The following is a 17,330-nucleotide window of genomic DNA, read 5'->3' as shown; positions in this document are numbered from 1 at the left end:
AGAGGAGTTGTTGCAGTGGCAGTGGACGAGGGCGTAGTGGACAGGGCCTCTGTGTGGGCAGGGGCTGCTTGCAATATCAGGAAGAAGGTAGATTATGAGAAGGGATGACTCCTTGAAGCCCGAGCTGGTTTAGTGAGCAGAAGTTCCATATATACCATCATTCCTGGGGTGCGTCTGTGACACGGGAGCAGCCCATGTGACCCTCTGGATGAAGGAGGTTTTGTACCTGTTGAGTTGGAAACATACCTGGTTAGAGTCTTTCCCAAGGAGACTCAGAACCCCTGGAGGGTGGAGGCCTTGTTCTGGCTGCCCCTGTGTCCTCAGCACTCAGCACAGGCCCAGCATCGAGCAAGCACCGGGGAGTGTTTGTCAAGTGAGTACGTGACAGAGGAAAGAGGTTCCCTGCAGGCCTCTCCTGCAGCCCACTGGAGCTGGGTGGGCAGAGGTGGCTGTGCCTGTTGGGGACTGATGTGAGCATGTTTCTTTCCAGGCCTTGGATGTGTGGGCCACTGGTGTCACGTTGTACTGCTTTGTGTATGGGAAGGTGAGTGCCGGGGATGCCAGCAGAGCTGGGGCGGGTCCAGTGAGGCGGGCACGGGTGACAGATGCAGGCTCTTCCTTTCTGTCCTTAAGTGGCTTTTCAAAGAGCCCGCCTGGCTCAGAGAAGGCTGAGAGAGAAGAGGCTTTTTCTGTCTTTCTCTGGTCCCCTGCGGAGCGATTCTCGCGAAGGAGTCGCAGGACAGCAGACACCCAAGGGGAGGTGCCGACGGTGGTGTTGCCACTGCCCCAGCCAGAGTGCTCCCCGTCCCTCTGTCCCTTGACGCCATTCACTTATTGAGCCATGTGTTCACTCCCTTGCTCCTTCATTTGACAAATTGTCCTTCACCCCTACCCTGGCTGAGGCTGGACCCTGGGGACACCCAACGCTGACATAACAGTGATCCCTGCCTGCAGGTGCTCCTGCTCTGGTGACTGCACTAAGGGGCAGGGGGGAATTTCAGTGAACGTGTTCCCAAGCTCCAGGCCCTGGGAGTGGAGGCCTGGCCACAGGTGGCGGTAATGGCGGTAGGTGCCCCCAGCCTGGCCTGGCCGCAGGTGGCAGTTATGGCGGTGGGTGCACTCAGCCTCATTGTTCCCTCAGCAGCTCATTCATTCAGTCAACATTTGTTGAACATTTGCAGTGTGCCAGGCCCTAAACAATGAGTTGAGGTCCTTCTCATGTAATGGGAGCCCAGAGCTGCCCCCTACCCCTGCCCCCACCAAGGGAGGGGGGCTGGTCCCCTGGCACAGGTCAAGGCCCTGGACCCACATCTTTTGTCTGCCTCTCCACCTCACAGTGCCCATTCATCGACGATTTCATCCTGGCCCTCCACAGGAAGATCAAGAATGAGCCCGTGGTGTTTCCTGAGGAGTGAGTTGTCCACCCAGGGGAACAAGGGGGCTACCACCCACTCCTGGTGTCTGAGTTTTAGTAGAGCTTTTGCCCTTTGAGGACCCCACCCCAGCCTGCAGATATGAAGGTGGCAGTGCTGTTCCCTGGGAGGGACCCCTGAATAGATGGACGGGCGGGACTCTAGAGCCAAGGGTCTCCGCGACGTCACTGTATAGATGGGAACCCTGAGATCCAGGATTGGCCAGGGATGATCACAGGCATCATTCACACCACTCCTTCACTGCAGGCCTGCCTGGGGTCAGCGGTGCCAGCCCCACCCAGTCCCTGGACTCAAGGGGAACTTCTCCTTCCCCCACTCAGGGTTGGGGAACTTCAAGATGCCAGTGCGTGCTCCCCATTTCACAGATGGAAAAGAGGACGCTCTGGAGGAGAGTGGTCAGGGGGCTGGGACTCAAGCCACTCTTCCTCCCAGCTCCTCCTGTTGTGACCGAGGTCTCTGAGTGTAGCAGAGATGTCAGGGAGGCCTCTTGCTCATGCATGGTTCGCCTCGTGACGGTTTGGCCACCGTGGCAGCCACAGCCTGAGCTCCCTGGCTCCTCTTTTCAGGAGTGAAATGGAAGCCCGGTGCGGTGGCTCACGCCTATAATCCCAGCACTTTGGGAGGCGGAGGTGGGCAGATCACCTGAGGTTAGGAGTTAGAGACCAGCCTGGCCAACATGGTGAAACCCTGTCTCTACTAAAAATACAAAAATTAGCCAGGCGTGGTGGTGCACATCTGTAGTCCCAGCTACTTGGGAGGCTGAAGCACGAGAATTGCTTGAACCCAGGAGGCAGAGGTTTCAGTGAGCCTGGGCAACAGAGCAAGACTCTGTCTCAAAAAAAAAAAAAAAGAAGAAAGAAACTGAGTAAGGCCGGGTGCGGTGGCTCACGCCTGTAATCCCAGCACTTTGGGAGGCCAAGGAGTCCAGATCACGAGGTCAGGAGATCGAGACCATCCTGGCTAACATGGTGAAACCCCGTCTCTACTAAAAATACGAAAAAAACTAGCCAGGCTTAGTGGCGGGTGCCTGTAGTCCCAGCTACTCGAGAGGCTGAGGCAGGAGAATGGCGTGAACCTGGGAGGCGGAGCTTGCAGTGAGCCGAGATCGTGCCACTGCACTCCAGCCTGGGTGACAGAGCGAGACTCTGTCTCAAAAAAAAAACAAAAACAAAAACCCAAAAAACAAACAAAAAAAGAAAATGAAATGGGACTTGTACATAGCGACTCCTGCTCTCTTCTGCTTATTTCCTGTGTGGTCCCCAAGCCCTGTTGAGCCCTCCTCTTCCCTGTCTCTGGGCCTTGTTGCCACTTGTACCCCTTGCCTCATTCAGGCCTCAGGCGCCTCCCCAGACTTATCTAGCCACCTTCCCCCTGGTCTCGCTGCTGCTGGCCTCCCTCCAGTCCAGCCAACACATTCAGGCGGGGACAGCCCTGACAAAGCCCAACAAATCTGCCTGCATCTCCTGCCTGAAGTTGGTCTGAAACTTCTCAAAGCCACGCCCTGGCCCTAGCATTCACACATCTCCGGGTTCTGCCACCCGCTCATCTGGGGCCACCTCACTCCCTTTCCCGAGCACCAGCCAGCTGGCTTCTGTCCATTTCCTCCTCATCCTGTGATTGCCTTCCCTCCCAGCCTCTACAGTTGTACCCCTGGTGCCTCTCTTCCTGCTATACCCCCTGCCAGGGGTGTCTTTCCCCTCAGCCCGGGAATTGTAAAAGGGATGAAGCATCTAAGACAACAGGGGGAAACGAAGTCAACTGTCCTGAGAGTGGCTTTCTGCTCCCCAGTCTTGGAAGGATGGGCTCCCCAAGACCACTGGTGGCAAAGAAACCTGGGGTTTGGCTGGGCGCGGTGGCTCACGCCTGTAATCCCAGCACTTTGGGAGGCCAAGGCAGGCGGATCACGAGGTCAGGAGATCGAGATCATCCTGGCTAACACGGTGAAACCCCGTTTCTACTTAAAATATAAAAAATTACCTGGGCGCGGTGGCGGGTGCCTGTAGTCCCAGCTACTCAGGAGGCTGAGGCAGGAGAATGGCATGAACCCGGGAGGCGGAGCTTGCAGTGAGCCGAGATCGCGCCACTGCACTCCAGCCTGGGCGACAGAGTGAGACTCTGTCTCAAAAAAAAAAAGAACCCTGGGGTTTGGGCAGAGAGAGTTGGAGCTGATGTGGCGCTGAGGGGGCTGCTCCCTCCCATCTGAGTCTCCCATCTCTGCCTGCACTCTTCTGGCTGGCACTGTGGCAGCCTGCTAACCTCCCTGGGCCTCGGTTTCCTCCTCTGTCAAATGAGAGAGGATCTTCTCTGGGTGTAGAAAAGGATGAGGTGGTGAGTGGGACTGAAGCCCCTGGTGTCCCGTAAAGCGACTCTCCTCACCATCTTTGCCACCCAGTGGGGTGTCCAGCACCCATGGAACTCTGTGCCTCTGTCCTGAAGGGAGACTTTACCTCCTGCTCAGGAAAGGCTCCCTAAGCCCTTGTGAAATTCCCACCTGCTGTCCGGAACTCAGTCTTCCCATCCGAGGGACGAGGGTTTCGGGAGGAGAGGTGGACAGGAAGGGGTCCTCATCAGCGGTCCCACCCTCCTCTCCTTCCTTCGCCCTCTCCAGGCCAGAAATCAGCGAGGAGCTCAAGGACCTAATCCTGAAGATGCTAGACAAGAATCCCGAGACAAGAATTGGGGTGCCAGACATCAAGGTCAGGGAACTGGAGGTCTTGGGCTGGGCTGGGACACAGAAAACAGGCGTCAGTTTCCCTTTCTGGAGAGATCGACACCAGGATGCATGTGTGTTGGGTTTGAGTCTGGACTCTGGACCCCTCCAGGTGATTCTGGTAAAGGCCTGGAGTCCTTTGCTGACTGAGTGTCTGCCTATGGCCTGACCTCTCCCCCTCTCCCTGCCCTCCCGGCCCCGACAGTTGCACCCTTGGGTGACCAAGCACGGGGAGGAGCCCCTTCCTTCGGAGGAGGAGCACTGCAGCGTGGTGGAGGTGACAGAGGAGGAGGTGAAGAACTCGGTCAGGCTCATCCCCAGCTGGACCACGGTGGTAAGAGCCAGGATAGATGCTCCCTTGTCCTGGAGGGCCTGGGGGACCTGAGCCTTGCTCTGTGCCTGGCTCCTTGTGGGGACAGAGGCCTGCCTGGCCAGCCAGCTATGATCCTGGGCCACTGGAGCCGCCATTCTGCTGGAGGCCCATGGAGAAGGAGGTCTTGTGGTCGGGAGAACAGGAGGCTTGGTGAGGAGAGTGACTGATTTAAAGAAATACCGGGCGTGGGGCCGGGCGCAGTGGCTCATGCCTGTAATCCCAGCACTTTGGGAGGCTGAGGTGGGCAGATCACGAGGTCAGGAGATCGAGACCATCCTTGAAACCCCGTTTCTACTAAAAATATAGAAAATTAGCCGGGTGTGGTGGCAGGCGCGTGTATTCCCAACTACTCGGGAGGCTGAGGCAGGAGAATGGTGTGAAGGTGGGAGGTGGAGCTTGCTGTGAGCCGAGATCGCGCCACTGCACTCCAGCCTGGGCCACAGAGCAAGACTGCGTCTCAAAAAAAAAAAGAAAAGAAAAGAAAAAAAGAAGAAAGAAATACCAGGCGCTGTGGCTCATGCCTGGAATCCCAGCACTTTGGGAGGCTGAGGCGGGTGGATCACGAGGTCAGATCATCGAGACCATCCTGGCTAATACGGTGAAACCCCATCTCTACTAAAAATACAAAAAAATTAGCAGGGCGCGGTGGCGGGCACCTGTAGTCCTAGCTACTGGGGAGGCTGAGGCAGCAGAATCGCTTGAACCTGAGAGGTGGAGGTTGTAGTGAGCCAAGATCACGCCATTGCACTCCAGACTGGGTAACAGAACGAGACTCCATCTCAAAAAAAAAGAAAGAAAGAAAGAAAGAAATAGACGGCCCTTGCTCAGCAGCAGCAGTCACCGTGACTGGAAGAAGCATTTCCTTCCGTCCAGTTACTGAGCTTCCGTTCTCCAGGCACTGCACAAGGTGCCGAGGTCAAGGCAGGGGAATGGCCTGGGCAGCCTTTGGATTGGAGGAGCGGCCCCAAAGCCCACGTATCAGTTAGGCGGCGCCTGCGTCTCCCCCATAGCCCGCGTATCAGTTACACGGGCCTGCGTCTCCCCCAGCGCGCGTATCAATCAGGCAGCGCCTGCGTCTCCCCCAGAGCCCGCGTATCAGTTAGGCAGCACCTGTGTCTCCCCCAGAGCCCACATATCAGTTAGACGGGCCTGCGTCTCCCCCAGCGCCCGCATATCAATCACGCAGCGCCTGCGTCTCCCCCAGATCCTGTGTATCAGACGGTGCCTGTGTCTCACCCAGTGTCCTCGTATCAAGTTAGACGGCACCTGCTTCTCCCCCAGAGCCCACGTATCAGACGGGCCTGCGTCTCCCCCAGCACCCACATATCAATCAGGCAGCGCCTGCGTCTCCCCCAGATCCTTCGTATCCGTTAGACAGTACCTGCGTCTCCCCCAGTGCCTGCTCACGTTGGCTCTGTGGGGTCCCTGGAACCAGGCAACTCCCACGGGGTCCCCATGACCACTTGCCTGGTCTTAGCCACCATCTCCTTTCTCCCAGACCACTGGAAGAACCTCCCACGCTGTCCCTTGCTTCTACTCTCGCTCCCTGTCCCCCTGCTCAATGCTCAACTCAGCACCCAGCATGGTCCCAGTGGCGTGAGTGTGTCACCTCCCAGCTCAGAGCCTGCTTCTCACCTGGGCTGCTGTGTCCCTCAGAATCGGACCTCCAGCCTGTGCCCCACCACCCGCCCTGTTTTTCTGCAGGGCTCCCGCACCGTCCCCCCATCATGCACTCAGCTCTGGCCACATGCCATGGAAGGGGCTGCCCCAGAGCCTTCAGATTTCGCTTGCCTCTGCTTGGGGAGCCCCACCCCCGATGGCCACGGGACTCGCTCCCTCACTTCCTTTGGCTTTTTATGCCAGGGTCCCCTCCTAGAGAGGAGCGAGCCTTCCCTGACCTCGTAGCTTCAGCCTCCCCTGCGTCACACATCGCCATTCACTTGTTTTATTTTTTTCCTTTCCACTTACTGACATACATAATTTACTGATTTTTCTTCTTTACTTATTGCCTGTCTCCCCCAACTAGAATATAAGCTGTAGATGGCCGGGTGCAGTGGCTCACACCTGTAATCCCAGCACTTTGGGAGGCCAGGGCGGGAGGATCACTTGAGGTCAGGAGTTTGAGACCAGCCTGGCCAACATGGTGAAGCCCCGTCACTTCTAAAAATACAAAAAATTAACCGGGTGTGGTGGTGGACACCTGTAATCCCAGCTATTCAGGAGGCTGAGGCAGAAGGATCATTTGAACCCGGGAGGCAGAGGTTGCAGTGAGCCGAGATTGTGCCACTGCACTCCAGCCCTGGGCAACAAGAGCGAAACTCTGTCTGAAAAAAAAAAAAAAAAAAAAAAAAGAGGCCATATGGCTATATGAGGGCAAGAATTTTGGCCTCAGTGTGGCCCCAGGGCCTAGGGTAGTATCCAGCACATGGTAGGCAGCCAGTGGTGACCACTGTTGACAGGATGGATGGAGACAAGCGAGTGAGTGAGGGGACTGGCAAGCGTGCCTCTGGCTCTCTGCATGCGTGTGAGTCGGCGTGTCTGTGGGCACGGCATGGAACCGTCCTTGTCATGGAGGAGGGACAGGCAGAGAGCCAGGCTGCGGCAGCTGCTCCCCGCCTGGCAGCCCCACTGGCTCGGCCACTGGCTGCGGCTCGGCCGCTTCCCGGGCCACCCTGCAGTAGCATCTTGGCATCCTCTCTGCAGCCGGAAGTCGGGAAGGATGGCACAGCATCCCTCCATGGCGTTGCTGCCGTAGCGAGAAGGTGTCTTCGAATGGACTCCCACTTCCCTCCCGGGCCCTCCCCACTCTCAGCCTGGCCTTGCGGACCCTTCACGGGCTGGTCCTGGCCCCCTCCTCATGCACCAGCGGCACCCGGCTCCTCACCATTCCAGGAATTTGCCCCCAGCCACCGGCGCCGTGTGTTCTTGCCCTTGCCATTTCATGCTGTGCTGATTGAAATGGGACCCGCACTGCAGCCCCCTTGGCAGCTGCTCTCGGGGAATCGGAGCAGAGGCTGCGTGTCTGGGAGCCTGGGGCCTGTGCTCCTCACGCCGCCGTGTCCTCCTCAGATCCTGGTGAAGTCCATGCTGAGGAAGCGTTCCTTTGGGAACCCGTTTGAGCCCCAAGCACGGAGGGAAGAGCGATCCATGTCTGCTCCAGGAAACCTACTGGTGTAAGTACTGGTGGGCCGGGGCCTGCCGGGCGCTCCCTGGAGTTGGGTGGGGAGGTCTGAGGCCCATCCTCCCAGTCTCACTGTCATTGGGTCGAGGCCAGAGCCTGGGGACTTGGCCAGGTCTCGGAGTTGGCCCTATTTGCATCTCTGTCCCCAAGGTTAGTCGGGGCTAGAAGGGACCTTTTGGGCCCAGCCCTTGCTTCTTCATTCCTGGGGCCAGCATCCCTCACATACACACTTCCAGGGATGAGGAGCTCACGCAGCCCCTCCATGGGACAGGAAGACCCTTCTTCCATGAAACTTGATGTCACTCTCTCACTGGGTCCAGCCCCTCTGGGGCTTCAAATCTGCGGCCGCTTCAGCCCTTGGCAGCCTGGCAGAGGTTTGCAGACAGGCTGATGTTGGCTTCCTGTAGGAGGCTGGCGGGCTGTAGAGGAGGGGTGCTGGCCCCTCTGCCTGGCCCTGGGGACTGTTGGCTGCTCTCCCAAGTGGCCCAGGCTTTCTGCAGCCATTGCTGGGGCTCTGCGCCCAGTCAGCACTTTGTGAGTGCTTGTCCAGTGAGTAAGCAGGGACAGGCCGGCCGGTGGACTGCAGGAGAGGAACCCGCATTTGCCAAGGGCTCCCTATGGCGAGCCATGCCTGTGGGTTCACCTCCTCCTAGGAGGGTCCAGAAAAGCAGATCCACCGAATTCTTCCACTATAATAAAAGCCAGTCTGGGATGCTAATAAGGCCTGCTGGAGTTTGTACACAAACCTGCAGAGAGAAAACCGGCGGGGTCCTGAACCACAGCGTGGTCCTGGGACAGCCACTGCCATCCTCTGGCCCCAGAAGGAAGCTTCGGGGAAGGGGCTGGTGGGAGTTGTTTGCCCCACCCCAGCCTGCTCTGTGTGGAAGGCGCACTCCCCAGAGGGGTGAGTGCCAGGCGCTGTCCGTGTACCTTGGCTTCACGCTGTCACCAGGCCTGTCCGGGACCACCATGTTGGTTTCCCGTGAGGCCTCCCTCTCGTAAGAGGGCCCTTCAGAAGGGTCGGATCCCCTCGTAGTGGACAAACTGACATCTGCTCCCTGCTGGAGGTTGCTTGCATGCAGGGAGAGCCTCATAATGAGGTGGGGGGCCTGGGAGAGGCCTGGAGGTCCCAGCTGCAGCTTTTCTATCATCTCTTCAGTGAGGTGGTTGCGGTTGGGGTAGGATTCTCTGAGCTCATCCGGGAATGTAGGCCCCTGATGCTGGAATTGTGCTTAGTGTAGGGGGAGAGGGAGCATATATAATTTGACATCCAAATGGGGACATTTTTGAGAGTGAAAGGGGAAGCCATTAATAATTATGCCAGCACGGCCAGGCACGGTGGCTCATGCCTGTAATCCCAGCACTTTGGGAGGCTGAGGCGGGCGGATCACAGGGTCAGGAGATCGAGACCATCCTGGCTAACACGGTGAAACCCCGTCTCTACTAAAAATACAAAAAATCAGCTGGGCGTGGTGGCAGGCACCTGTAGTCCCAGCTACTCAGGAGGCTGAGGCAGGAGAATGGCGTGAACCCGGGAGGCGGAGCTTGCAGTGAACCGAGATCGCGCCACTGCACTCCAGCCTGGGTGACAGAGCGAGACTCTGTCTCAAAAAAATAATAATTATTATGCCAGCACAGTGGCTCATGCCTATAATCCCAGCATTTTGGGAGGCCAAGGCAGGATTGCTTGAGGCCAGGAGTTCAAGACCAGCCTGGGCAACATAGCAAGACCCCATCTCTAAAAAAAATAAATAAATAAATTAGCCGGGCGTGGTGGTGGGTGCCTGTAGTCCCAGCTACTCAGGAGGCTGAGGTAGGAGGATTGCTTGAGTCTGGGAGGTGGAGGTTGTGGTGAGCTGAGATTGCACCACTGTACTCCAGCCTGGGTGACAGAGCCAGACCCTGTCTCAAAAAAAAAAAAAAAAAAAAAAAAGTAATAATAATTATGCCAGGACAACAGGTGGACACCTGGTCCTTCTGACTCAAAGCCTGTGGTCCAGCACCCCCTAGTGGCGGAACAAGCCAGACACAGGATAAAGATACATTTAGTGCCTAGGTTGTGCCTGGCAGAGTGACAAGATTGGGCTTAATACTTTCCAGCTATAAAATTCTAGAATTCTGTGACGCAAGTTTAATTTGGGGTAGAGCTTTTAAAAAAAAAAAAAATAGAGATGGAGTCTTGCCACGTTGCCCAGGCTAGACTTAAACTCCTGGCCTCAAGCCATTGCCCACCTTGGCCTCCGAAAGTGCTAGGATTACAGGCATGAGCCACCACACCCAGCCTCCAGGTTTAACTTTGAAAGCAGATTTTACCTCATCATCAAGTCCCAATATTTATCCTTGATAGACTGTTTTGGGTTTTTGTTTGTTTGTTTGTTTTGAGATGGAGATTCACTCTTTTTGCCCAGGCTGGAGTGCAACGGCGCAAACTGGACTCACTGCAATCTCCACCTCTCACGTTCAAGCAGTTCTCCTGCCTCAGCCTCCCAAGTAGCTGGGATTACAGGTGCATGCCACCACCACACCGGCTAGTTTTTGTATTTTTATTAGAGACGGGATTTCACCATTTTGGCCAGGCTGGTCTCAAACGCCTGACCTCAGGTAATCTGCCCCCCTCAGCCTCCCAAAGTGCTGGGATTACAGGCGTGAGCCACTGTGCCCGGCCATAGAGTTTTTAATAGTTTGGGATAATTGTAGAAACTCAGTAGTAGAGTTAAGTGGGGTTGGTCCTTTTTAAAGATATCAAAACCCATTTACTGGTTATTTTAAAAAGAGACATTTTGGGAGGAAAATTAGATATAGAAATCTGTTGAATATGTGACAGAATCCCAAGACTGATAGATGGACTCTGCCCTGTGAACAAGGCAAAGAAAAATGCAAAATGAAAGCCTCTCTACCCAGATCTGCTGGGGGCTGACTGAGGTCAACACAGAAGGCCCTCAGGCCGGGCACAGTGGCTCACGCCTGTCATCCCAACACTTTAGGAGGCTGAGGTGGATGGATCACTTGAGCCCAGGAGTTTGAGACCAGCCTGGGCAACATGGTGAAACCCTGTTTTTATAGAGATAAAAAAATACAAAAATTAGCTGGGCGTGGTGGCATGTGCCTGTAGTCTCAGCTACTCAGGAGGCTGAGGTGGGAGGATCGCTTGAGCCTGGGAGGCAGAGGTTGCAATGAGCTGAGATCTCACCACTGCACTCCAGCCTGCGCGACAGAGTGAGACCATGTCTCAAAACAACAACAACAACAAAACCACACACACACAGAGAAGGCCCTTGACTAGGCTGATAGTTGGAGGATGTAGGGAAGTCAGCTGGGTCAGACCGTGAGAGGCTCCGGAGGCCATGCTGGGAGGTTTAGACTTCATCTCTGGTCAATGGGGGGCCACGGAGGTGTTGCGGGCTGAGGCTGGGGGCTGGGAGACCGGCAAGCAGCAACTGCCGTGATGTAGGGAGGCCAGAGGGAGGCCAAGCCTGGGGCAGCGGGTGAAGGGGGCTTTGAGAGATTGTGGGATTCAGATTCCTGTGTGTGTGAGGGAGAGTGTCTCCCTGAGTGCATATTCTGACCCTGAGGTCCCTCTGTCCCTGGTGTCCCCTGAACAGGAAAGAAGGGTGTGGTGAAGGGGGCAAGAGCCCAGAGCTCCCCGGCGTCCAGGAAGACGAGGCTGCATCCTGAGCCCCTGCATGCACCCAGGGCCACCCGGCAGCACACTCATCCCGCGCCTCCAGAGGCCCACCGCCCTCATGCAACAACCGCCCCCGCGGGCAGGGGACTGGGGACTGCAGCCCCTCTCCCGCCCCTCCCCCATCGTGCTGCATGACCTCCACGCACGCACGTCCAGGGACAGACTGGAATGTATGTCATTTGGGGTCTTGGGGGCAGGGCTCCCACGAGGCCATCCTCCTCTTCTTGGCCCTCCTTGGCCTGACCCATTCTGTGGGGAAACCAGGTGCCCATGGAGCCTCAGAAATGCCACCCAGCTGGTTGGCATGGCCCAGGGCAGGAGGCGGGGGCAGGAGACCAAGATGGCAGGTGGAGGCCTGGCTTACCGCAACGGAAGAGACCTCCCACTGGGGCTGGGAAGGCCTGGCTCAGCTGCCACAGGCATATGGTGGAGAGGGGGGTACCCTGCCCACCTTGGGGTGGTGGCACCAGAGCTCTTGTCTACTCAGACACTGGTATTGGGGCTCGGACCCCTCACTGGGGAGAGGGCCAGTGTTGGAGAATTCTGATTCCTTTTTTGTTGTCTTTTAGTTTTGTTTTTAACCTGGGGGTTCGGGGAGAGGCCCTGCTTGGGAACATCTCACGAGCTTTCCTACAGCTTCTGTGGTTCCCAGCACAGCCCATCATTATTTGGCAGCCAAGCGGATGGAACTAACTTTCCTGGACTGTGTTTCATATTTGGCGTTATCTGGAAAGTGGACTGAACAGAATCAAGCTCTGAGCAGAGGCCTGAAGCGGAAGCACCACATCATCCCTGCCCATCTCCCTCCCTTGATGGTGCCCCAGAGCTGAGGCTGGAGAAGACGCCAGGGCTGACTTCGACCGAGGGCCATGGACGTGACAGGCCTGTGGCCCTGCGCATGCTGAAATAACTGGAACCCAGCCTCTCCTCCTACACTGGCCTACCCATCTGGCCCCAAGAGCTGCACTCACACTCCTACGACGAAGGACAAACTGTCCAGGTTGGAGGGATCATGAGACACAGAACCTGGAGGGGTGTGCACGCCGGCAGGTGGCCTCTGCGGCAATTGCCTCACCCTGAGGACATCAGCAGTCAGCCTGCTCAGAGCGGAGGTGCTGGAGCGTGTGCAGACACAGCTCTTCCGGAGCAGCCTTCACCTTCTCTCTGGGATCAGTGTCTGGCTGGCCGGCATGGCATTTGCTGACTGAATGCTCATAGAGGTTGACCCCCACAGGGAAATCACACAGGACTCGGACACTGCCCTGGAAACATGGATGGACAAGGGCTTTTGGCCACAGGTGTGGGTGTCCTGCTGGAGGAGGGCCTGTTTGGAGAAGGGAGGCTGGCTGGGGGAGAAACCCGGATCCCGCTGCATCTCCGCGCCTGTGGGTGCATGTCGCGCCTCCACGCGTACACGCATGTGCGTGCTCATCTGCTGCACACAGCTCACTCGTATGTCCTGCACTGGTACATGCATCTGTAATACAGTTTCTACGTCTATTTAAGGCCAGGAGCCGAATGTGCCCCATTGTCAATGGGTCCACGTTTCTCCCCGGCTCCTCTGGGCTAAGGCAGTGTGGCCCAAGGCTTAAAAAGTTACTCGGTACTGTTTTTAAGAACACTTTTATAGAGTTAGTGGAAGGCAAGTTAAGAGCCAATCACTGATCCCCAAGTGTTTCTTGAGCATCTCTGAGCGTCTGGTTTGGGGGGACCACGTCGATCGGACCCACCCTTGGAAAGCTCAGGGGTGGGCCCAGTTGGGATGCTCACCCTGTCACTGAGGGTTTTGGTTGGCATCATTGTTTTTGAATGTAGCACAAGCGATGGGCAAACTCTATAAGAGTGTTTTAAAAATTAACTTCCCAGGAAGTGAGTTAAAAACAATAAAAGCCCTTTCTTGAGTTAAAAAGAAAAAAAAAAAAGGCTTGTGTGCACATTTTCTGCATCTGGATATACGTTCTTTCTCAGCAGCTGGAACAGCTGGCTTTGTTGAATTTTCTGGAAGCGTCTGAGGCACCCTGAGTCCCTGAGCAGGACAGTGGTGAGAGGTGCTCTTGGGGGAGGGAGGGAGCGGGAAGGGCTGGCTCAGGAGGTGACGGGGCTGCAGTCCAGGGTACAGCTGAGGCTCCTGGGCGGGTCCGTGGCCACTCCTTGGGACGAACTGCCTGTTTCACAGGGGCTCAGGAGGCCAAGGTCTGTCCGGGTAGGAGCCATAGCTCCTTCTTTTGGGGCAGAGGTCCCTATGGTGTCACAGGAGTGCCTGTGACACCAGCCCCGTGACCTCCCATCCCCACTTAGCCTTGGACACTGGTACAGACTTTTAGGACCCCACACCTCTGTTCCCATGGTACAGCCCTCCAGGGCAGCGACGAAAAGAGTCCTCCTTAAGGTCACACAGCCCTGAGCTTGAATCCAAGCTTTGCTACTTAAAAATTGTGTGACCTCTGGCAGGTCATTGGAAGAGCCTCAGTTCCCTTATTGATTTAATGGGAATGTTCCCGTGGGGTTTTTTGTTTGTTTGTTTGAGATTTTTTGAGACTTGCTCTGTCACCCAGGCTGGAGTGCAATGGCAAGATCTTGGCTCACTGCAACCTCTGCCTCCTGGGTTCAAGCGATTCTCCTGCCTCAGCCTCCTGAGTAGCTGGGACTACAGGCGCCCGCCACCATGCCCCAGCTAATTTTTTGTATTTTTAGTAGAGACGGGGTTTCACCATGTTGGCCAGGCTGGTCTTGAACTCCTCACCTCAGTTGATCTGCCCACCTCGGCCTCCCAAAGTGCTGGGATTACAGACATGAGCCACCGCGCCCACCTCCCATGGGGTTTGAATGCAAAAAATGCAAACGTTTTCGTCTGCTCTCACACCACGACAGTGAACACAGAAGACTTCTGTGACCGGCCGGGCGCGGTGGCTCAGGCCTGTAATCCCAGCACTTTGGGAGGCCGAGGAAGGCGGATCATGAGGTCAGGAGATCGAGACCATCCTGGCTGATATGGTGAAACTCCGTCTCTACTAAAAATACAAAAAATTAGCCAGGCGTGGTGGCGGGCACCTGTGGTCCCAGCTACTCAGGAGACTCAGGCAGGAGAATGGCGTGAACCCGGGAGGCGGAGGTTGCAGTGAGCTGATTGCGCCACTGCACTCCAGCCTGGGTGACAGAGAAAGACTCTGTCTCAAAAAAAAAAGAAAAAAAAAAGACTTCTGTGACCAACTATGTGGAGTCCCCCCCACCCCCATATCCCTTCTGCAGCAGACACCAGCCAGGTGTCTTCTAACTCAATTCCGACACTGTCTGCTTGGAAACAGTATCGGATCCCACAGGTTGAGGACACAAGCCTACAAGACAGTCCCTCAGTCAGACACCAGTCACGAGTCCCAGCCTCTGGAGTTTCTGTCCCACCGGCTTCAAGTTGGGGTTCCCACAACCCTCTCTTTGGGTTTGATTAATTTGCTGGAGCGGCTCACAGAACTCACAGAAACACGTTTACCGGTTTATTACAAAGGATTTGGCAAACGATACAGATGAGGGGAGATGCACAGGGCAAAGGACGGGGGAGGGGTGGAGAGCTTCCATGTCCCCCCAGGATGCCACCCTCCAGGGACCTCCATTGTTCAGCTCTCCGGAAGCTCCTCAAACCTTGTCCTTTTGGGGGTTTTGTGGAGGTTTCAATACCTAGGTATGATTGATTAAATCATTAGCCATTGGTGATCAACTTAACCTTCAGCCTCTCTCTCCTCCCCAGAAGTAGGGGATGGGCCTGAAAGTCCCAACCCTCTAATCCTGCCTGGGTCTTTCTGGTGACCAGACCCCATCCTGAAGCCACCTAGGGGCTGCCAGCCACCAGTCAATTCATTAGCAAAGAAAAAGCTATCCCTGCCCGGGCACGGTGGCTCACGCCTGTAATCCCAGCACTTTGGGAGGCCAAGGCGGGTGGATCACGAGGTCAGTAGATCGACACCATCCTGGCTAACATGATGAAACCCCGTCTCCACTAAAAGTACAAAAAACTAGCCAGGCACGGTGGCGGGCTCCTGTAGTCCCAGCTACTCGGGAGGTTGAGGCAGGAGAATGGCGTGAACCCAGGAGGCGGAGCTTGCAGTGAGCCGAGATCGTGCCACTGCACTCCGGCCTAGGTGAAAGAGTGAGACTGTCTCAAAAAAAAAAAAAAAAAAAAAAGGAAAAAGCTATCCCTTTGGAGATCCTCAGGATTTCAGGAGTTGCATGCCAGGAAATGGGCTTGAAACCAAATATGTTTCACAGTACTGCAGGGTTCTAGAGACGGTAAATGAAGTCCTTGTGCCAAGCGCCTAGTACGGTGCTCAGCACATGGTAAATACTCAGCAAATGACACCCTTAAAAGGAAACACCTCTCTGCCTCAGGGTTGCCAGACCCAGCCTTGGGGGTCATGGTCTCAGCATGTCCTACGTGACTGGTATTTGCCGAGCTGTGGAGCTTCTCTCTGGGTGAAGCGTGAGGTCCATCAGAGCTGCTGAAGAACAGGAGGGAGACCAGGCTACAGGCTGCCCAGTGGGGTGATCAGGTTTTCCATCTGAGAAACAGACCAGAGCTGCTCCTGCGTGCTTCCTGGTGGTCCCGCAAAGCTCCTGTGAGGGGCTGTATCACGCCCTCTCCAGGAGGGGGGCTGGTGGCCAGGCTGAAGCTCCCCAGACACCAAGACCAATAAGCCCATCTTGTTCTCATTTCCGCCCCACCACTGGAGCCCCTCAAATGCAGCCTCGCCATCTCTCACCTCCTCACTGGTCTTCTAGCCTTGGTCCTTGGCCCTTTGGTCCATGCCCTCCCTGGCTGCCCGAGTGATCTTTCTGAGTGCCCACCTAACCATGCCCCTCTCAGAACCCTGCCCCACGGTGCTCGGCCTGATGCTCAAGGCCCCGCCAGCCTCTCTGGATGCCCTCCCCACTCATGTCCCACCCACTCGCCTTGCTCCCATTCCTCTTCAGGCCCACCCATTCCGGCGGGACACTGCCTCCCCTCAATCCCTGCCCCTGCCCCTGCTTGTCAAGGTTGACCCCGCCCTCCAAGGCCTGTTCAGCAGCTGGAAAAATCCCTAGGTGGGTTCATTGAAATGGTCACCAGATCCATGCAGAATTGCAGCACAGGAGGGCACCGGCTCAACTTCTCACTCGGTCCCCACCAGAGTCCAAGAGGGACCGTGCCTAAGGCACTGGAGCTTTCACAAGGAGGAGATTCTCCGTGCCCTCAGGCGCTCCCACTCCTTTAAGGCAATCTGTGCCGATATCCATCTGCCTCCCTTGGAAACCCACCCCAAAGCTGAGAAAGGGCTCCCCACTGCAGTCTGCCTGCTCCCTCCACCCCAGCCCCCAACTCCCCATTCCCCATTCAGTTCAAAGGGGTAGTTCTAGAATCTCCTGCGGAGCTTCTCATGCCTGGGTCCCACCTTCAGAGATTCTGGTTCAAATGGTCAAGGATGTAGTCTGGGTGTCAGGATTTTTTTAAAAATATATTTTATATTTAAAAAATTATTTTAGCAGTTTTAGGTTTTTAGAAAAATGGAGCAGAAGATACTGACAGGGCCAGGAGTGGTGGCTCACGCCTGTAATCCCAGCACTTTGGGAGGCCAAGGGAAGCTGATCACTTGCGGTCAGGAGTTCGAGATCAGCCTGGCCAAAATGGTGAAACCCCATCTCTACTAAAAATACAAAAATTAGCCTGGCATGGTGGCAGGCACCTGTAATCCCAGCTACTCAGGAGGCTGAGGCAGGAGAATTGCTTGAACCCAGGAGGCGGAGGTTGCAGTGAGCCAAGATCACGCCATTGTACTCCAGCCTGGGTGACAGAGTGAGACCCTGTGAAAAAAAAGGAAGGAAGGAAGGAAGGAAGAGAGACAGACAGTTCCCATATATCCTCTTAACCTCCACCTCCCGCCCCCCAATTTCTCTTATTATTAACATCTTGCATTGGGGTA

At 55.9% G+C, this 17,330-nt stretch overlaps 1 protein-coding gene across 2 annotated transcripts in view; it reads left to right on the top strand.

Annotated features, from left to right (window-relative positions):
- Window positions 1-13,304, top strand: part of CAMKK1 (calcium/calmodulin dependent protein kinase kinase 1) — a 32,829-nt gene extending 19,525 nt beyond the window's left edge. For both annotated transcript variants that reach the window (XM_054535376.2, XM_024235518.3), the window contains 6 exons: window positions 491-544; window positions 1,338-1,411; window positions 4,042-4,129; window positions 4,349-4,477; window positions 7,586-7,689; window positions 11,300-13,304. In XM_054535376.2, the coding sequence (XP_054391351.1) occupies window positions 491-544; window positions 1,338-1,411; window positions 4,042-4,129; window positions 4,349-4,477; window positions 7,586-7,689; window positions 11,300-11,372 (522 nt within the window). In that variant the 3' untranslated portion in view covers window positions 11,373-13,304. The remainder of the gene's footprint in view (window positions 1-490; window positions 545-1,337; window positions 1,412-4,041; window positions 4,130-4,348; window positions 4,478-7,585; window positions 7,690-11,299) is intronic.
- Window positions 13,305-17,330: the final 4,026 nt, after the last annotated feature.

Source organism: Pongo abelii, chromosome 19 (assembly GCF_028885655.2).
Source record: "Pongo abelii isolate AG06213 chromosome 19, NHGRI_mPonAbe1-v2.0_pri, whole genome shotgun sequence".
Classification (NCBI taxonomy): Eukaryota; Metazoa; Chordata; class Mammalia; order Primates; family Hominidae; genus Pongo; species Pongo abelii.
This window is presented reverse-complemented; position numbering and strand designations above follow the sequence as displayed.